Source organism: Coturnix japonica, chromosome 5, assembly GCF_054131305.1.
Source record: "Coturnix japonica strain WE chromosome 5, WE-NBRP24, whole genome shotgun sequence".
Taxonomy (NCBI): Eukaryota; Metazoa; Chordata; class Aves; order Galliformes; family Phasianidae; genus Coturnix; species Coturnix japonica.
The window spans coordinates 48,225,424-48,240,832 of NC_140667.1; the positions used below are offsets into that span (position 1 = coordinate 48,225,424).

Genomic DNA, 15,409 nt, shown 5'->3' on the forward strand with positions numbered 1-15,409 from the left:
CTATTACAATAGGATGAGCAATGTACTAGGAGCTGGAGAGTAATTCTAGTGGTAGCTATGCTGTATGAAACATCAGCATTTGAAGACTGAGGACTTGTGGTGATAAGCTACTGCAACCTGATGTCTTTTTTCCTTCAATTGAGAACACAAAGACTTAAAAGCTTCATTGTTGGGTTTTATTTTAAAAAAATAATGTAATAAATGATTGTGGTCGCTTACAAATACAGGCTGGGTGACCTGGGGAGGAGGGGGGAGATGGGAAACGTGTGAAAGCTTAACAGGTATGTGATACAAGTGAGTGTCACCCACTGATAGCAACAGCCACCCACCGAGCACACCAAGTTTTAAGGCCATTGGAAGGTGTGGATGAATAAGTTCATTGAGCTGTCCCTCACCCTGAATGCAGCAACGGTTTCAAAAAGCACCCAGAGCAATTACTATGCTTGAGGTCAGCAGAAGATGGGGAGAGAAACCTGTAAAGCTCTGATAAAAGAGCAGGGGCTGTGTGGATGAACACAGCTGAAGGTGCCACTCAATCCTTGCAGCAAGGATTACTCACGTATCTCACGGATACATCCGGACACAAAAAGAGCATCTCTGCACAATGTAGAAAGAACACTTGATGTCGTTGGCAGACACCCTTTATGTATTTCAGCATCCCTTCCTCTGCCATAGGAAGAATTTCATTTCACTAATGCTCCTTCCTGAAGCAAAGCAGGTTCAACGCACTTTTGGAACAGGATCCGATCCTGCAGAACGAGCTTACTTCATTCCTCTCACACCTTCCAGTTTTACTGTAAAGCAGCAGCAGGATGGAGGCAGATGAGGAGCAAACACGACTCTTAAGGTCCTGACGCTTGCAGGGTGGTGGCACGCAGCTCCAGGTGCTGGTTCAGGCTGTGGCACCCTGCTGACCATCAGTCTCATTAGCAGCTGATTTGCCCAGGTTATTCCAAGTGCTGGAAAGACTCTGCTGTCAGCAGTGCTATAAAGAAAGCAGTGCAGATTTCTGTATGTATCAATTTCATATGGAACATTTTGGCTTCTGTTGGAACAAAATTCCATTGGAACTGCTCTACTGAGACACAGTGATGTAGCTCCTAGTTTAATCCAGCACTGCTGCATAATGCACCACTGCTGTTAATGCACATCAGTAGATTGTGCCGGTGGTTAAATGGTGCCCTGCACAGCACTGCTCCGTTTCTGTGGTGGATGACTCACCTGTAGCCACACGGTGCAGCTTCTGACTCGCTCACAGCATCGGTCACCTGCAGCAGAACAACAACACGTGTGGCTGAGCTGCTGTTGTGCATTTGATACCAGCAAACAGAAGGGCAGGGGGCAACGCCAACAAAATTCAGGTTATTGGGTCAAGTTAGAAAAACCCATATTCTTTCAAAGCAAACTAAAAGCTGTGGTAGCTGTAGCGTATATGAATTTAACACATCCACACCCATCAGAATGCAGCCTTGAAGGATGTTCACATTGATGCCATACCTGATTAATGCACATTATTGGAGTCCTGAATCTGGTGCTTAAGCCGTGGAGCTGAGCTCCAAATGTCTGCAAATAACGAGCCTTCAGAACAGAATCCGAAGCCCCAAATTCACATCGAAACAAAGCAGCAATGGAATCGATGACCACCAACCGCACCACGCCTCTCGTGAGCAGGAAAGAGATTCTCTTTGTAATGCAGTTGTGGAAGGTGTCCTGTGCCCAGAATGCAAACAGCGTTAGAACAGAACGGAGATGAGACCCTTGCAGCCTGGGGTCTCGTCTCTAACAGTGGTGTACAGCAGCTGGATATAAAGGAGAACAAGCACATGGTGACACTCTCAACTTCTGGCCAATTTGTTTCAGTGAGGGCAGAAAAGGTGATTGTGTGAGTCTCAGTTCTCCTGATTGCTGCCACCAGGTAAAAGCAGCATCAAACACAGCAAGAATTAAACAATAGCCTTCAGCTCCCTGCAGCTTTTACAACTCAACTGTGATTCTCGAGTTTGATTTGCAGTAAGACTCATTCTATTAAACTAACTGTTCTTTCTTGGTTATTTTCCCCCCTCAAAAATATAAACATTACAACATAAAAGACATCTTGGCTGGGATAGAGTTGATTTTCTCCATAGAGACTCCTACGTTTTGGATCTGTGAATAAAATAGCTGGGGATAACATGCAGCCTCTTTGGTCTCCTGCAACAAAGAACTTCCTCTGGTTACTGGATTACAGCATTATGATCATGTATCTGTAAGCTGTGCTGTTACCTACCAGGTCTGCTGCGTGCTCAACAAAGATACTGTTCCCAAACCTGATCCGTTGTATGATTTCAGGTGGCACATCTGCACGCAACTTATGCTGCTGAGCTATCAGCTGCTGCAAACGCTTACTTGGGAATGCGTCTTCTGTACAAACGTAGACAGCTCCTGCAATCAAGAAGGAATCCTCTGTTACTGCAGCATGACTTACAGTTTCACTGTGTGCTCCCCAGCAATCCACTAGGTGACGCTCCTCCTGCACCACTGCCGAGCAGTGAAGTGATTTCTTATAGAATGTGAAGAAATTTCTTATAGAAATCCCTGCAGTTCTCATCCTCCCAGTCAGATTTTCAGTTTCTCAAACATCAGCAAGAGAAACCTCTACAACGAATGTGATGTTACATGTATTCAGCATCAATATGTGCTCCAATAAACCAATTATGGCTTGCAACGTAGAATATCAAACTAATGAAAGCCAGGCTAACTTGTGCTGAGGTATCTTCAGGCTAAATGAATCCACTCTGCACTACCCAGCTACCGTTCCTATTCACAGCTGATTACCTTTAGCACAGCGCTGCCTAATTCAGGCAGGCGGCCATTTCTTTACCACAGATACTGACTTACAGAGAGAGCATCTGCTTTTCAAAGACCAATCTGACCATACGGTGCCTGGCCATAATGGTGCAAGTGTGTGTGGAGCAGAAGGGTGTCACTCGATTCCTCCATGCAGACAAAATGAACCCGACCTGCCACGCACCAAACCTGCCTGGTTAACAAGAAGAAAACGTTTGCTGCTGGTTCTAATTCAGAATTTATAATAGGGATTTGCATGTCACATTGCATTCATGTGTTACTCGTGAATATGGGCATGGAAAATAGGTTCAGCCAATATGCAATAGACCATAACTGACGTTCTTGGAATAGCAGAAAGAAAACCTTGAGGCAAAGGGTGTCCTCATTGCTTGGTTTACTGCCAGTATTCGAGAACTGTAAACAGGATTAACATGAAGTTAAGTGAAGGAAGTACACAATAGATCTAGACTGCCTAAAGAAATGCAATTCACCATTTCCATCTAAGGGGGAAGGAGACCATGCAGCACATCAGCTTTCTGCACCTTGCCCACCTCTAAAACGTTGCTGTTCTCAACCAGCAATCCCAAACTTGCCCGCTGTAAAAAACATGGAAAGACCACAAAGCCCCAAGTTGGTAATTCACACTTTGCTGCTACTGTTTAGCATCTAAAAGCCTGACAAGAGCTATTTGTTACCTGTCACCAAAGTACAACTTTGGTAAATGGGATAAAAACCCGGACTCCCAAAGTAGTAATTAATTTCTGACCACGCTGAAAGAGACCAAAAGGTTCTAATTTAACTCAAGTGCCCACATTACAGCACTCCAGATCCCACCACAGAGTGGCACAGAGTGCAGTTTAACACAGGAAGGAACTGAATGGAATATATCTGCTTCGGTTCTGATTAATGACATCACTTAAACCAAAGTAAGGTCAGCTAAAGTGTAATTTCTGCCCATTAAACCCAGTGTGGAACGGAAGGAAGAGTAATACTGCTGCCAAATCACACCGATGGCACTGGGAGTAAATCCTTCCATGTAAGGGCAGTGAGGGCCTGGCACTGCTGCACAGAGCTGTGGGTGCCCCATCCCTGGAGGAGCCCAAGGCCTGGATGGATGGAGCCCTGGGCAGCCTGAGCTGGTGGGGGACAACCAGCCCATGGCAGAGGGGTGAAACCGTGTGGTCTTTCAGGCTCCTTTCAAACCAAACCATTCTGTGATTCTATAGTGTCCTCAGTACATTCCTCCAAGTGGCAAATCAATCAATACTTACATATCGATACTTACCTGACTCTAATCCACCGTATCTGTAAGGATACTGCACACAAAGGCACAGCTGCAAACCAATCTGAGTCTTCCCAGCAGAACTCTCCCCAGCAAGTTCTGTGATCCCCACTAAAGGGATGCCACCCTTCAGCAAGTCATCGAGCACCGAACAGCCCAGGCTGAGCTTCTGGCACTGGGAGGAGAAACAATCCTTGTCTTGGTAGAGCTGAAGAGCTGCGTGGGTTTTGAAATCAAACAGAAAGAAGGAAAAAGTCACTTGGAGCATCTCTGCAGGGCCAGCAGTGTTTCTGCAGGGCCAGCAGTGTGTCTGCAGGGCCAGCAGTGTTTCCAGCCTTAACAGCACGTTGTTCCTATTGTATTTCCCACCTGTGAGCACACCGTCCTTCCTCAGAGCACGGCAGACCGTTCTCAGCAGATGCCCCACATCCGCACTGGGCAACTTGAGCAGCCTCTGCAGGTCGGATCCGGAGAGATGTAACACCTCCTGCATGGACTTGATGTCGGCTGGAACAGAGAGAAGCTCATCAACACCACAAATAGCAGCACCCCATCAGTCACACACAGATACCAGCATCCAACACAGTCACACACAGATACCAGCATCCAACACAGTCACACACAGATACCAGCATCCAACACAGTCACACACAGATACCAGCATCCCATCAGTCACACACAGATACCAGCATCCAACACAGTCACACACAGATACCAGCATCCCAACACAGTCACACACAGATACCAGCACCCCAACACAGTCACACACAGATACCAGCACCCCAACGCAGTCACACACAGATACCACCATCCCATCAGTCACACACAGCAGCTTCCCGGCTTCCCGCTGCTGGTTTCCTTCAGGTCACACAGCACATTATTGTATCCTGTGCACTGAGCTGCCACGGGACCCCACAGGACTCATCACTTCACACCCCATGCAGGGCGCGTTACCTTTCTTAAGGGCCGCGATCACCTTCGGGTTCAGGTCGAACTGGTCCCAGTCCATGTCCCGGCCCGGCCCAGCGCTGAGCTCAGCATCGGGGGGCGGTGATACCCCCAGCCGGACACAGCCGCAATAACACACGATTCAATGCGGGCTGTCGGTGCCAACATGGCGGGCCCCACAGCACCGTCACCACCGGGTTAGCACCGTAACCGCACAGTGCCGTAAAGCGCAGCACTGTCGCGCGCACTGCCTTTACGACAGCGAACCCGAAATCACCTCAGCGCCTCACCCCTCCCCCCCCCAACAGGCCCTTACGCCCTCCGCGCCGCAGGCTCCGCAGCCAATGGGCGGGCAGCCAGCTCTTACGTCACCTGTTGCTAGCCTATCTCTGCCCGGCCTCCCCTCACTTCCGGGTTGTGCAGCGAGTCCCGAGAGGGGCGAGGAACAAACCCCGCCTCCAGCCCACAGCGATACGGGATTGGTCCTCTCGAGCGGGAGGGCGGGGACCGGCGAGGAGCCGCTTCCTATTGGCCGAGGGCTTCGCCCGTCCCGAGCGGGCCGAGAGGTCATTGGCTGGCGGCGCTGCCAGTCCTAAGGGGTGGCGGTAAGATGTCGGGCTGTGAGGCGCGCGACGCCAAGAAGCTGGTGCGGTCAGTGAGCGGGCTGAGGATGGTGCCCGAGCAGCGCAACGCCAGGAGCCCGTTCGGGCTGGACGAGCCGCCCTGGGTGCCCGACAGGGAGGTAACGGGACAACGGGTGTCAGCGGGAACGGCCGGGCTGCGCTGTGTGTGGGGTTACGTAAACAATAGGGAAGCACTTGTAGTTCTGTTCTGAGCAGACATCGCAGCGTGGTTGTTCTGCTCCATTCCAGCACTGCTGGCACTGTCTGACCTGTGCAGCCTTTTGTTCAGGTGTGTGAGTGATTTGCATTAATGCTTTGCATTAAACTGGAGTGACAAGGAACTGAAATGTGCCTGCATTGTGCTCCTCTGCTGCTGCTTTAAGCATCATTCAGCTTAACACTATGATGGCCTGGCTGCAGGGTGGTGGATGATGTTGGCGGATGTTACAGGTTAATGTTAATCTGTTCTGTTTTCTAGTGCCCGAGGTGTATGCAGTGCGATACGAAATTCGACTTCATAACCAGAAAGGTAAGAGACATCGACCAAACACAAAGCTTTCACTGCTGCAATGTGCCTGTATGGACTGCTGGTATAAAATGTAGATGATTGAGTAGAATTACATGCCAAGAACAATGGATGTTATAACAGAAGGAAGGAGAGATCTTGACGCAGACAGAGTGGCTGCAAAGCTGTAATTCATTAGGCTGCTTGTGTTAACTTTGGGAAGTAAATGGAGGTAGCCAAGTGTAGCAGTACTTCATAGGACCATGTCGTACTTGGAAGGTTAACAGTGATCAGAACTGCAGCACATTGCGTCCTTGTGTCAAGCAGTTGAGACTCGCTGTGAGCCACAAAGCAGGTCCTGCTCACCTGGGAACGCTTGTTCTGACACGTTGTGATCAACTGAGACAGGGGAGGTTTAGGTCAGAGATTAGGAGGAAGTTTTTCACACAGAGGGTGGTGACGCACTAGAACAGGTTGCCCAAGGAGGCTGTGGATGCCCCATCCCTGCAGGCATCCAAGGCCTGGCTGGATGTGGCTCTGGGCAGCCTGGGCTGGTGGTTGGTGACCCTGCACATAGCAGGGGGTTGAGACCAGATGGTCATTGTGGTCCTTTACAACCCAGGCCATTCTCTGAACTGCTGTCATCTGCTGAAAGCTTGCAAAGACCAGGTTGGACGGAGCCCTGGGCAACCTGATCTAGTAAAGGTGTATGTTTGGTGGCCCTGCCAGGCAGGGGGGTTGGAACTACATGATCCTTGAGGTCCCTTCCAACCCGGGTCATTCTGTGATTCTGTGATTCAGAGAGCTCTTCCCACCACTACAGCAGCTAATTGCCATTTACCCATTGGCTGCTGTCCTGTCCCTTCCATGTGAATATTTCACAGCTGAGAAACTCGAGGTTGTTGGGTAGGAGGATGTTTAATCTACGAACTTTAGCACGTTATTCCCTCACCATTTATTCATTAAATGAATGAAACATTCTCTCACGCTCAGCATCACTGCCGGAGATGTGGAAAGTGCTTCTGTGACAAGTGCTGCAGTAAAAAAGTGCCTCTGCCTCGCATGTGCTTTGTGGACCCTGTGCGCCAGTGTGCTGAGTGTGCCCTCATCTCACAGAAAGAAACAGAGTTCTATGACAAACAGCTTAAAGTGCTCATGAATGGCAAGTACTGACTGCGCGTAGACGTTGTTTTCATCTCGCTTACATCGATAAAAACGCTGTGTTAAAAAAGATACCTGATAAGCAGTGAGGTTAATTCCTCTCCTCAAGCTGTTGCGCTGCAATTTGCTGTCTTTAAAACACTTCCTTGGTGTTTTCTTGTTTGCCACTTAATTCTGTATCACCGGCTTATTGACAGAGAACAAGTCATTAGAAACAACACTTCAGTGCTGAGGACTGATGTGTGCAGTTGGTATTTGATTAAAGGAGTCCATCTTTTGGCTGCATTTCTGTTGCACTGAATGAGGACGAAGATGCTGAACACCAGAGATATTTAGATTTTCTTGTTGATGACACACTGTGCTTTATTTTCAAGCTTTATCTGTGAGCTTTGATCTTGTCCATGGCACGTGGGTGTGATTGGTGCCAGGGTACTTCTGCACAGCATTAAAGCTACGTGCAATAAAGGCATGTGAAGCTGTGGGGCTGTGTGCTTTGGGCCATACCAGTGGATCACAGGCCGTTTGGCACCGCGCTGCGTTAGTATTATTTCCCAGCCCAGCACTATCGGGATTAGGCAATAGAGGGAGTATGAGGCATGGAGGAAATGAAGTGGTGGGCGTGATGTCTGCTTTAATTCATGAATCACTTCAATACTAAGACGACTTTCCCGATGTCAAAAGAGCTGTTTGGAGCAGGTGGGAAACATGAGATGAAGGCAGAAGGTTGCTGACCTCGCAGTACGGCTGAGGTTGTCTTCAGCACTGGCAGAGGTGTTGTTTCGTATCTGTTAAGCACACACCTGACAGTCACATCCCGCTATTGATTCTTTGGTGTAATTTAGACACAATAACTGCTTTGTTTTTGCCATCTTCAAACCTGCTCTCATTTTTCAAGGATTTATCTTAAGGACTTTATACGTTCAGTGCTGTAGGTGCAGGGAGTAACAGTTAGTTATTGATACTTCCATATTCCTTCCTAAATACTGCAATCAATTACTGAAGCTGTTCTTTCCAGGTGCTACGTTCTTTGTAACTCTGGGCACGTCGGATAAGTCGGAGCTCATGGTCTGTCGGCTCTCCAACAACCAGAGGTGAGGACGGTTGATAGCAATACAGCTGTGTTCACAAGTGCTATTTATATATAGAAATCCAAACGTTTGATTTGGATTTGATGCTGTTGACAAGAAAATCGATAATTAATTTTTCTTTTTTTTATAAAGATACCTGGTTTTGGATGGAAAGAGCCATTATGAGATTGAAATTGTACAGATTTCAACTGTTCAGATACTTACAGAGGGATTCACTCCTGGAGGTAATTTAATACAAATTAACTATTAAGAACAATGTGAAGCTGTAATTACTGTCCAAGCCAGACATTTTTGGGTTATTAGTAGTTCTGGTGTGTTATTTACAGCAGCTGCTGGAATAATGTTGTGCATGGAAACTCTTCTATGTGGTTGCTGGGATTTCGGGGGAGCCCTCAGAATTCAGCAATGACTTTAGAGCTCTGACACGAGGGAATTTCTTGGTATACCAAAGTAAAGGTCCTTTCACTTGGCTGAACTTCAACCTATTGAATAAGAAGCTCGTGGGAGGGAACTTTCAGTCCTGGCTTCTGTTTCAGAGTCCAGCCAGGTTTCTATTCTATACAAACAGCTCAGAGGAGAGTAAGAGAGAAACGGTTTAAAAACCTGAAATGATGTGCTCTTAATTTCATTCAGGATGAAGGGGTGGCCAAATTAAACAGGTAACATCTTTATCAGAAGGCAATTACTTGCTGCCACATCTCATGACACATTTCATAGTATTTTAGGATGAACTAGAACATGATTTCATTGAAATGAGAAGAAACGGGGTCAGTAATTCTATTCGTTACTCGTTAGCAACATCTCTGTCGCTGGTGGCATCTTTAATTGGACAGTCTATGGGTACAGCACGTTAACTTGAGTGAACTTGATATTCAAATCAACCCAACGTGTTGCTGAGTTGCTTAATGCTCCTGGAATTTCTTGTTCATTACTCTTCTGATTGCTTTATCTTTTTGCCTGCCTGCCTTCCTTCTTGATGGTAGAAAAAGATATTCACACTTACACCAGCCTTCTGGAGAGCCAGCACATTACTGAAGGTATCACCAGGACCTTTTGTGAGCACAGCTCCGTCCAGCATGCTGTTATCACCCCCTCCCATCTGCTTTCCTATGCAGTGTCACCTCATTGCTTGATGCGTGTCTATTCAGCTTATGTCCTAGTCCTCATTATTCCTTCCCATCTATTTATTAAACTGAGAATGATTGTTTTTGTAACTCTTTGGTGGTGAACTACAACACTCAAGTCCTTTTTTAGACCACGTGTGCTATTGGCTGCCCCTGTAGAGGAGAGAGACATTCTCTGTAGTGGCACACAGCTTTGCACATCACCCTCCTTCAGCAGAGGTTTCCTGAATGCTGTACACCAGAAATGAGTCATGTATTTCCTGTGTATTGTTGTCCAGTACATGGCAGTTAGTTGGACGGGGGGTAGATGCAGCAGACAGTGATGAAGATGGTGAACTGCAGCCTGTCCCACAGGAGGAGGAAGTCACTGTTTGTAATCACAGTGTGCTTTGATCACATCAGTCTCTGGCTATGAGGGCAGTGGCCTCCTGGACCCTTTCTGCTCCAGCAGGTGGTTTTTGTCCTCCTGTGTTTGTGTGCTTTTCCTGTGCCTTTAGTTTCTGCTCTGCTACTTCAATAAACGAGCTCCCCAACAGAGTGAATGTGATGTGCAGTTCTAAACAAAGCTGTTCCATTTCTGTGCATTTGCTTTGGTTGATCTTAATTTCTATGCAGCTGGAGAGACACAGGCACCTTGCTCTGGCCCTGCTGTCGGAACAATGTCTTTCGTAAGGGATTTCCTGCAGGAAATAAATGACATTGTTGCCCATTGCCAGCTACTCTTGCCAAATCCTCAGATGCTGCAGGATTTGGATCAAGGAAGGATCCCCATTTGATACCGGTCTTACTGGACACCTGTAATTCAATTTAGAAGCCGCAGACTGTGTTGTGAAACGTATCTATTGAAATACGAGGGTTTTCTCAGTGTGTGCAATCAGTGGTTTCACCAATTGTGCCTCAGCGATGGCAGGAGAGAAGCGAGCAACGCTGCATCTGCACGTTCCACATCCCTTTGTCCACCTTGTGTCACTGCCTCCCCTGATGCTGCGCCTGTTAGTTCACCTGCAGTTGTCAGTGCTTAGAACTCAGTGCTAAGATGCTCTCCTCAAATATGATTATTACCTTAAAGAGGTTCTGTTGATTCAGTTGGTGCTATTCAGGATTTCTACATTCTCTGTTGTTTTCAGGAGGCAATTCCCGTGCCGTAGGTATGATTCTGCAGTATAAAGTACCGGGATCGGAGGAGCTAACACAGATGAAGTTTACGGCCAGTGAAGACTTCAGCTCTAACAAGAAGCTGTCAGCGAGCTGGCTGGCAGCTATGCATAAGGTAAGAACTGGCAAGGGAGGCAAAACTTACAGAAGGCTGAAGAGAAGTAGTTGCCAGGTGCTTTGCAGTAGGGAGTCTGCAGCCCTTGGAGCTTGCTTGCTTTTTGTCTTCTTAATGTGCAGATTTTAAGGCCTTGTTCTTAAGAAAACAGAAGCTGCAGCTGCTTGCTGTGCCGTTTGTGGAGGGAATTAGTTTGACGGTAATTTTTTTGCTTTCACATCAGGCAACAAAACTTCTTTATGAGTCTCGGGACCAGTAAGAAGTGAGTGAACTGCTGGAGGCTTGAGAGCAGACACCAGCAGCAGAGGACCTGCATCTCACCTTGTGCTAATCCGACAACTGGTTAACACTTTTCTCTCGACTTTTTTTTCTCATTCCAATGTGGTTCATCATGTCAGAACTGGTAAACACACCATCTTTCTGTTTTGAACCACGAGTATTCACTATAGTGTGCAATATGTATGCAATTAATGCTTTAAACAGTCTCACCTTTTCAGACTTTGTATATTTTGTTAAACCTTTATTGCCTTTATAGGCACTTAATATGAATATGAAAGTGACCTGCACTACAGCTCATGTACAGCACAACTTTTATAGTAACCATTGTATTTACTGTTTGCCACAAAAAGCAAACTACGGTGTATGTCTCTTCTGCAGAGAATAGCTTTTGGGTATAGATCTCAGGTTTTTCCCTCTATCCAAATGTTTAAAATCAATGGACAACAGAATCTGCCTTAGATACGATTTTATAGAATCACTTGATTTTCTTTTTTCTAAACACATTTCATGGAATATCACCGAGTTGGAATCACATGGTTTTGGAACTTCCCTTCTGTATTAACAGATGAGTTTTAGTTTTGTATTTTCTTTTTGCTAACTAGCTTTTGTTAATCTAACTGTAATGCTACCTGGAATTGTATACGTTTTCATGTACAAAAATGAATAAATTAATTCACTTATTTAAACAGGAGCGATACTTACTGTCACGACGCACGGTTGCTTTAGTAGCTGCCTGCTGCCATCTGAATGTTGGAGCTTTGCCTTCTCATAAACAGGACCCTCATTTCAGTTTTAAGCTTTGATGATTTGCTGACTCCTCTGACTAAACCTAACGGAGCCAACGTCTTTCTCCTTCCGCTGTCCTAGGATGGTAAAAATGGAGTGAACAAACACACGAGGCTCAGGTGTCAGCTTAAGTGTGAAGGACCCCTCAGAGCTTTTCTAGCCAAGTCTGAAGTTGTTGCAGTCGCAAGACCGGAGCTCACAGTGTAAGGTGCTTCAAAATATACAGGGCAAGTCATTCTCTGTACAGTGCATATAACAACGAGGAAACCTCAACCAGCAGGCAGCACAAGCTCCAACTGGTCCTGTTATGCTGACTGAGGAAAGGCCCAGCTATGGTTGCTACTTATATAAACTTACGGGAGAATGCAGCCAACGCCTTAGCAGTACTTTACTTTATTGTGCACATTTACATTTTCTCTGCATTACTGTATCGGAGGCTCTTGAAATCATGACATTCATGTAGCAGATTCGTCAACAATAATACCCTTTCACTTTTCACCACAATATATACAGTTAATGCTGACCTGTGGTAAAAGCAAGTTACAGCACTGCAGAAATGGATATATAAATTATACACAGAACTTGTACATGAGGCATTAATCAAATTGCATACTGTTTAATGGGAGAAAATTACAAGAAATATGGCTACAACTTAACTTAGAATGGGAAATTCAAAATATACTTTTGGTATATAAAATCATGTACAATTAAAATTCCAGTGAAGTGCTTTTTTTTTCTTTTCTTTTTTGCTTGAAACTACAATGTAGTGGAATAGATTATTGCATAACTTGCCTTGGCAACAGATGGAGGCTGCCAAGAACCACAGAAACTGTCCTCAAATTAGCTCCTGCCTTTCTTAAATCCTCCTTTATAATATACCTCATTTCTTTCTTCTCCTTCACTCAACATCTCTACACACCTCACTTTCTACTTCTACTCAGTCCTTCATTTTTTTCCTTCTAGACTGACCTGGGCAGATGTAAAATGACACAGCGTTACCCTTACCAGACTCTTACCTTTCTCAACTATTGCACTTTCATCCATACAGACATACAAATCCTTTAAGCTGCTGCAAGTTCACTATTAACTGTTGTGTCCCGAAGGGACAAACCGCAGTGGTTATTAGGGGAACCTTTACATTAGTAGAGGTAACACTGGTGCTGTAGGCTGAATAATAACGAAATAGAACACCAAGTGAACTATCGTGTAGGGGCTTTGAAAAGTGTACTAATACTGTTGTTCGGTTAGTTCTCTAGCTTGGTTCTAAATGCAGATTTATACTAGATGCTAGACTATGTAAAGCTTTTGTTGGGGTTGCCTAAACTAGGATATAAGTGCGAAAGCACGTTAACACTTAATCCCAGCCTTCGTAAAGCTTTGGTGAGTATTTTCTGATGAATGGAATTGGTGAAGATCTTGTGTCCTAGAACCCAAAGATGAGCAATGAGAGAACTCAACATTCACCGGTATTGAAGAAAACATCCAAAATCCTGACGTGGGACAGTTACTGTGGGGTTGGAGCAAACTGGACAGCTTATCTGCACTTCGCAAATGACACCTCTGAACATTTAACACAAGAAAGCTCCTACCACACTGAACTTGAACTCAATACACCACTTTAGACAACAGTTGGCGGAACACTGTAGGTAGTGGAGATACGGCTCTCCTCATCAGTGGTGGGTCACATAGAACAAGATTCATTTACAAACTGCAGATCTTGAAACTCTTGGATGCTGTCCATTTAACAAGAGAAAGCACCATTAAAACTAAGTATCATAGTTTTATTTCTCCATGTGAAATGATCAAAAACAATGGCTCCAGTGTATGTTTTAAGTTTCCAGTTACCAGCAAGGTATTGCACTGTTGTACAACTGAATTCAAGCAAGGGTTCGCTGTCTAGGTTTTATTCGTGGATATAACTGTAAAAAACAGAATGAAAGTATTAGGCATTGCGTGGTTGGCAGCAGATTAAATATCAAATCAATGCAGTTATAACTAAGGGGTACTAATGAGAACTGGGTGATAAAAAGTGCTTTGGGGGTGTGAGGGCTTCTTTGTTTCGAAGCTACTGCACGTTCTTAGGTGACTTCTGAGAAATAAAAGCAGCACCAGCAGGATGCCAAGGGCTGACCTTTTACTGTAAACAGGAGCAGAGATTGCTGCTCTGCAAATAACTCGGTTCTTTTAGTTCAAGCTCCGCTGCTAGGCTAGGAAATTCCTTTATGGAAATACAGGAGTTCCCTGTCGAGCCCCTGAATGAGCTTATTCCATGCTCTCTGTCCATTGGGTGGCCTTCCATTCCTGGACTTTTGTGACAGCAGTGTTACATTTGGCTGAGAGCTGCAGAAATGCCTTGCCTGAAGTTGACACCTTCAAGGCTTTTTCCCCATTTTAAAGTTGTATAAATGTAGGACTTAAAAGCCTTCCTAAGTATCTTCTCAGGCCAAAGCTTAAGGCTGCCTAATAAAGCCACCACACTTAAATTGCTGAGCACTGAGACAATGACCACAGATTCTACTTCAGGGAGAAGTAAAAACTGAAGGCAAGCTGTAATTCAGCACTTACCCCAAGCAGGTTTTTAGGCACGTAGCCTTCTTTATCATTGAGGCGGGCCCACCACCACTCTGTTTCATTGTCATCCTTGCGCCTTAGAATAGTAATGGCATCGCCCTCATGGAATGACAGCTCATCGTTATTCTGGGCTTCGTAATCCCACAGTGCATACACCACTCCTTTGTTCATCACTCCCAACTTTTCCTGCACTCCTGTTAACAAGAAGCGAGACAGCACATGAGAAGGTAAAACCATCTATTTTTCCCCCTGAGACTTTCGGTGTAGCTCGAATATTGGTCTCATTATTAACATTTCATAAACGATTTTCAGCAATAGAAACTTGATAATCTTACTTGTATTCAAAGGAGGACAAAAACTTCACAACTGCTTGAGCTAACAATTAACAATTGTGGCGTTAGGAGGAATCTGCAAGTCAAGAAGGAAAGGACTACGAGCAACATGAGAACCAAAAGATATCTATGATTTTATCATGTTGAAAGAGCAGGTGCAGGGCAACATTCTTAAGTCTGGAGCCCAAGCAGATGTTTCCTTTAGAGCAGAGTGCCAGAAAAGGGAAGAATTTTAGGAGAGAGAAAACCTGTTTGTAACGAAGCGTCGTAGCTTACCATACAAGAACTGAGAGCACTGAATGTAACCTTCCTCCATCTCTTCACACTTGTCTGCAGCAGTTTCTATGTCACTTATAGTTGAAGCAAAAATAGCTGCCCCAGATTCAACCAATAGTTTACAGAGATGAACACTATTGCAAGAAGCTGCACAATGCAAAGGTGTCCTGAAATAAAGCAAACATGTAGAAATGAAAACAAGAAGCTGCCAGGAATCCTGGCTATTTAGTCGTGCAATACAGAGTTCAGCCTGTCTGCTTTTAAAGGAAGCTGTTCTTTATGGGATATGCACGCATTGTTCAAAACACGCCGAATGAATCAGAGTGGATTCCAGCATC

General features: G+C 45.4%; 3 protein-coding genes across 18 annotated transcripts in view; 1 reads left to right on the top strand and 2 right to left on the bottom strand.

Moving 5' to 3' along the window:
- Positions 1 to 154: 154 nt before the first annotated feature.
- Positions 155 to 5,239, bottom strand: XRCC3 (X-ray repair cross complementing 3). 4 transcript variants are annotated; one of them, XM_015865502.3, is made up of 7 exons: positions 5,063 to 5,239; positions 4,478 to 4,615; positions 4,112 to 4,324; positions 2,267 to 2,421; positions 1,498 to 1,710; positions 1,222 to 1,268; positions 155 to 985 (listed from the first exon to the last, which is right to left on the bottom strand). In XM_015865502.3, the coding sequence occupies exons 1-7, from the start codon at positions 5,115 to 5,117 to the stop codon at positions 763 to 765; spliced, it is 1,044 nt and encodes a 347-aa protein (XP_015720988.2). In that variant the 5' UTR covers positions 5,118 to 5,239; the 3' UTR covers positions 155 to 762. The 4 variants fall into 4 exon arrangements, with proteins under 4 accessions (XP_015720988.2, XP_085405679.1, XP_085405680.1 ...); XM_085549553.1 differs by lacking the exon at positions 1,222 to 1,268; XM_085549554.1 differs by lacking the exons at positions 155 to 985; positions 1,222 to 1,268; positions 1,498 to 1,710 and adding exons at positions 2,878 to 3,019; positions 3,522 to 3,596 and having other exon boundaries at positions 2,234 to 2,421.
- Positions 5,240 to 5,644: 405 nt separating this feature from the next.
- ZFYVE21 (zinc finger FYVE-type containing 21) lies at positions 5,645 to 11,792 on the top strand. 2 transcript variants are annotated; one of them, XM_015865540.3, is made up of 8 exons: positions 5,645 to 5,798; positions 6,158 to 6,208; positions 7,178 to 7,346; positions 8,361 to 8,436; positions 8,566 to 8,657; positions 9,417 to 9,470; positions 10,685 to 10,827; positions 11,051 to 11,792. In XM_015865540.3, the coding sequence occupies exons 1-8, from the start codon at positions 5,667 to 5,669 to the stop codon at positions 11,084 to 11,086; spliced, it is 753 nt and encodes a 250-aa protein (XP_015721026.2). In that variant the 5' UTR covers positions 5,645 to 5,666; the 3' UTR covers positions 11,087 to 11,792. The 2 variants fall into 2 exon arrangements, with proteins under 2 accessions (XP_015721026.2, XP_015721027.2); XM_015865541.3 differs by lacking the exon at positions 9,417 to 9,470.
- A 477-nt stretch (positions 11,793 to 12,269) lies between these two features.
- Positions 12,270 to 15,409, bottom strand: part of PPP1R13B (protein phosphatase 1 regulatory subunit 13B) — a 58,974-nt gene continuing 55,834 nt past the window's right edge. For all 12 annotated transcript variants that reach the window (XM_085549534.1, XM_085549533.1, XM_085549532.1 and 9 more), the window contains 3 exons: positions 15,072 to 15,238; positions 14,458 to 14,657; positions 12,270 to 13,811 (listed from right to left, as the gene is read on the bottom strand). In XM_085549534.1, the coding sequence (XP_085405660.1) occupies positions 13,770 to 13,811; positions 14,458 to 14,657; positions 15,072 to 15,238 (409 nt within the window). In that variant the 3' untranslated portion in view covers positions 12,270 to 13,769. The remainder of the gene's footprint in view (positions 13,812 to 14,457; positions 14,658 to 15,071; positions 15,239 to 15,409) is intronic.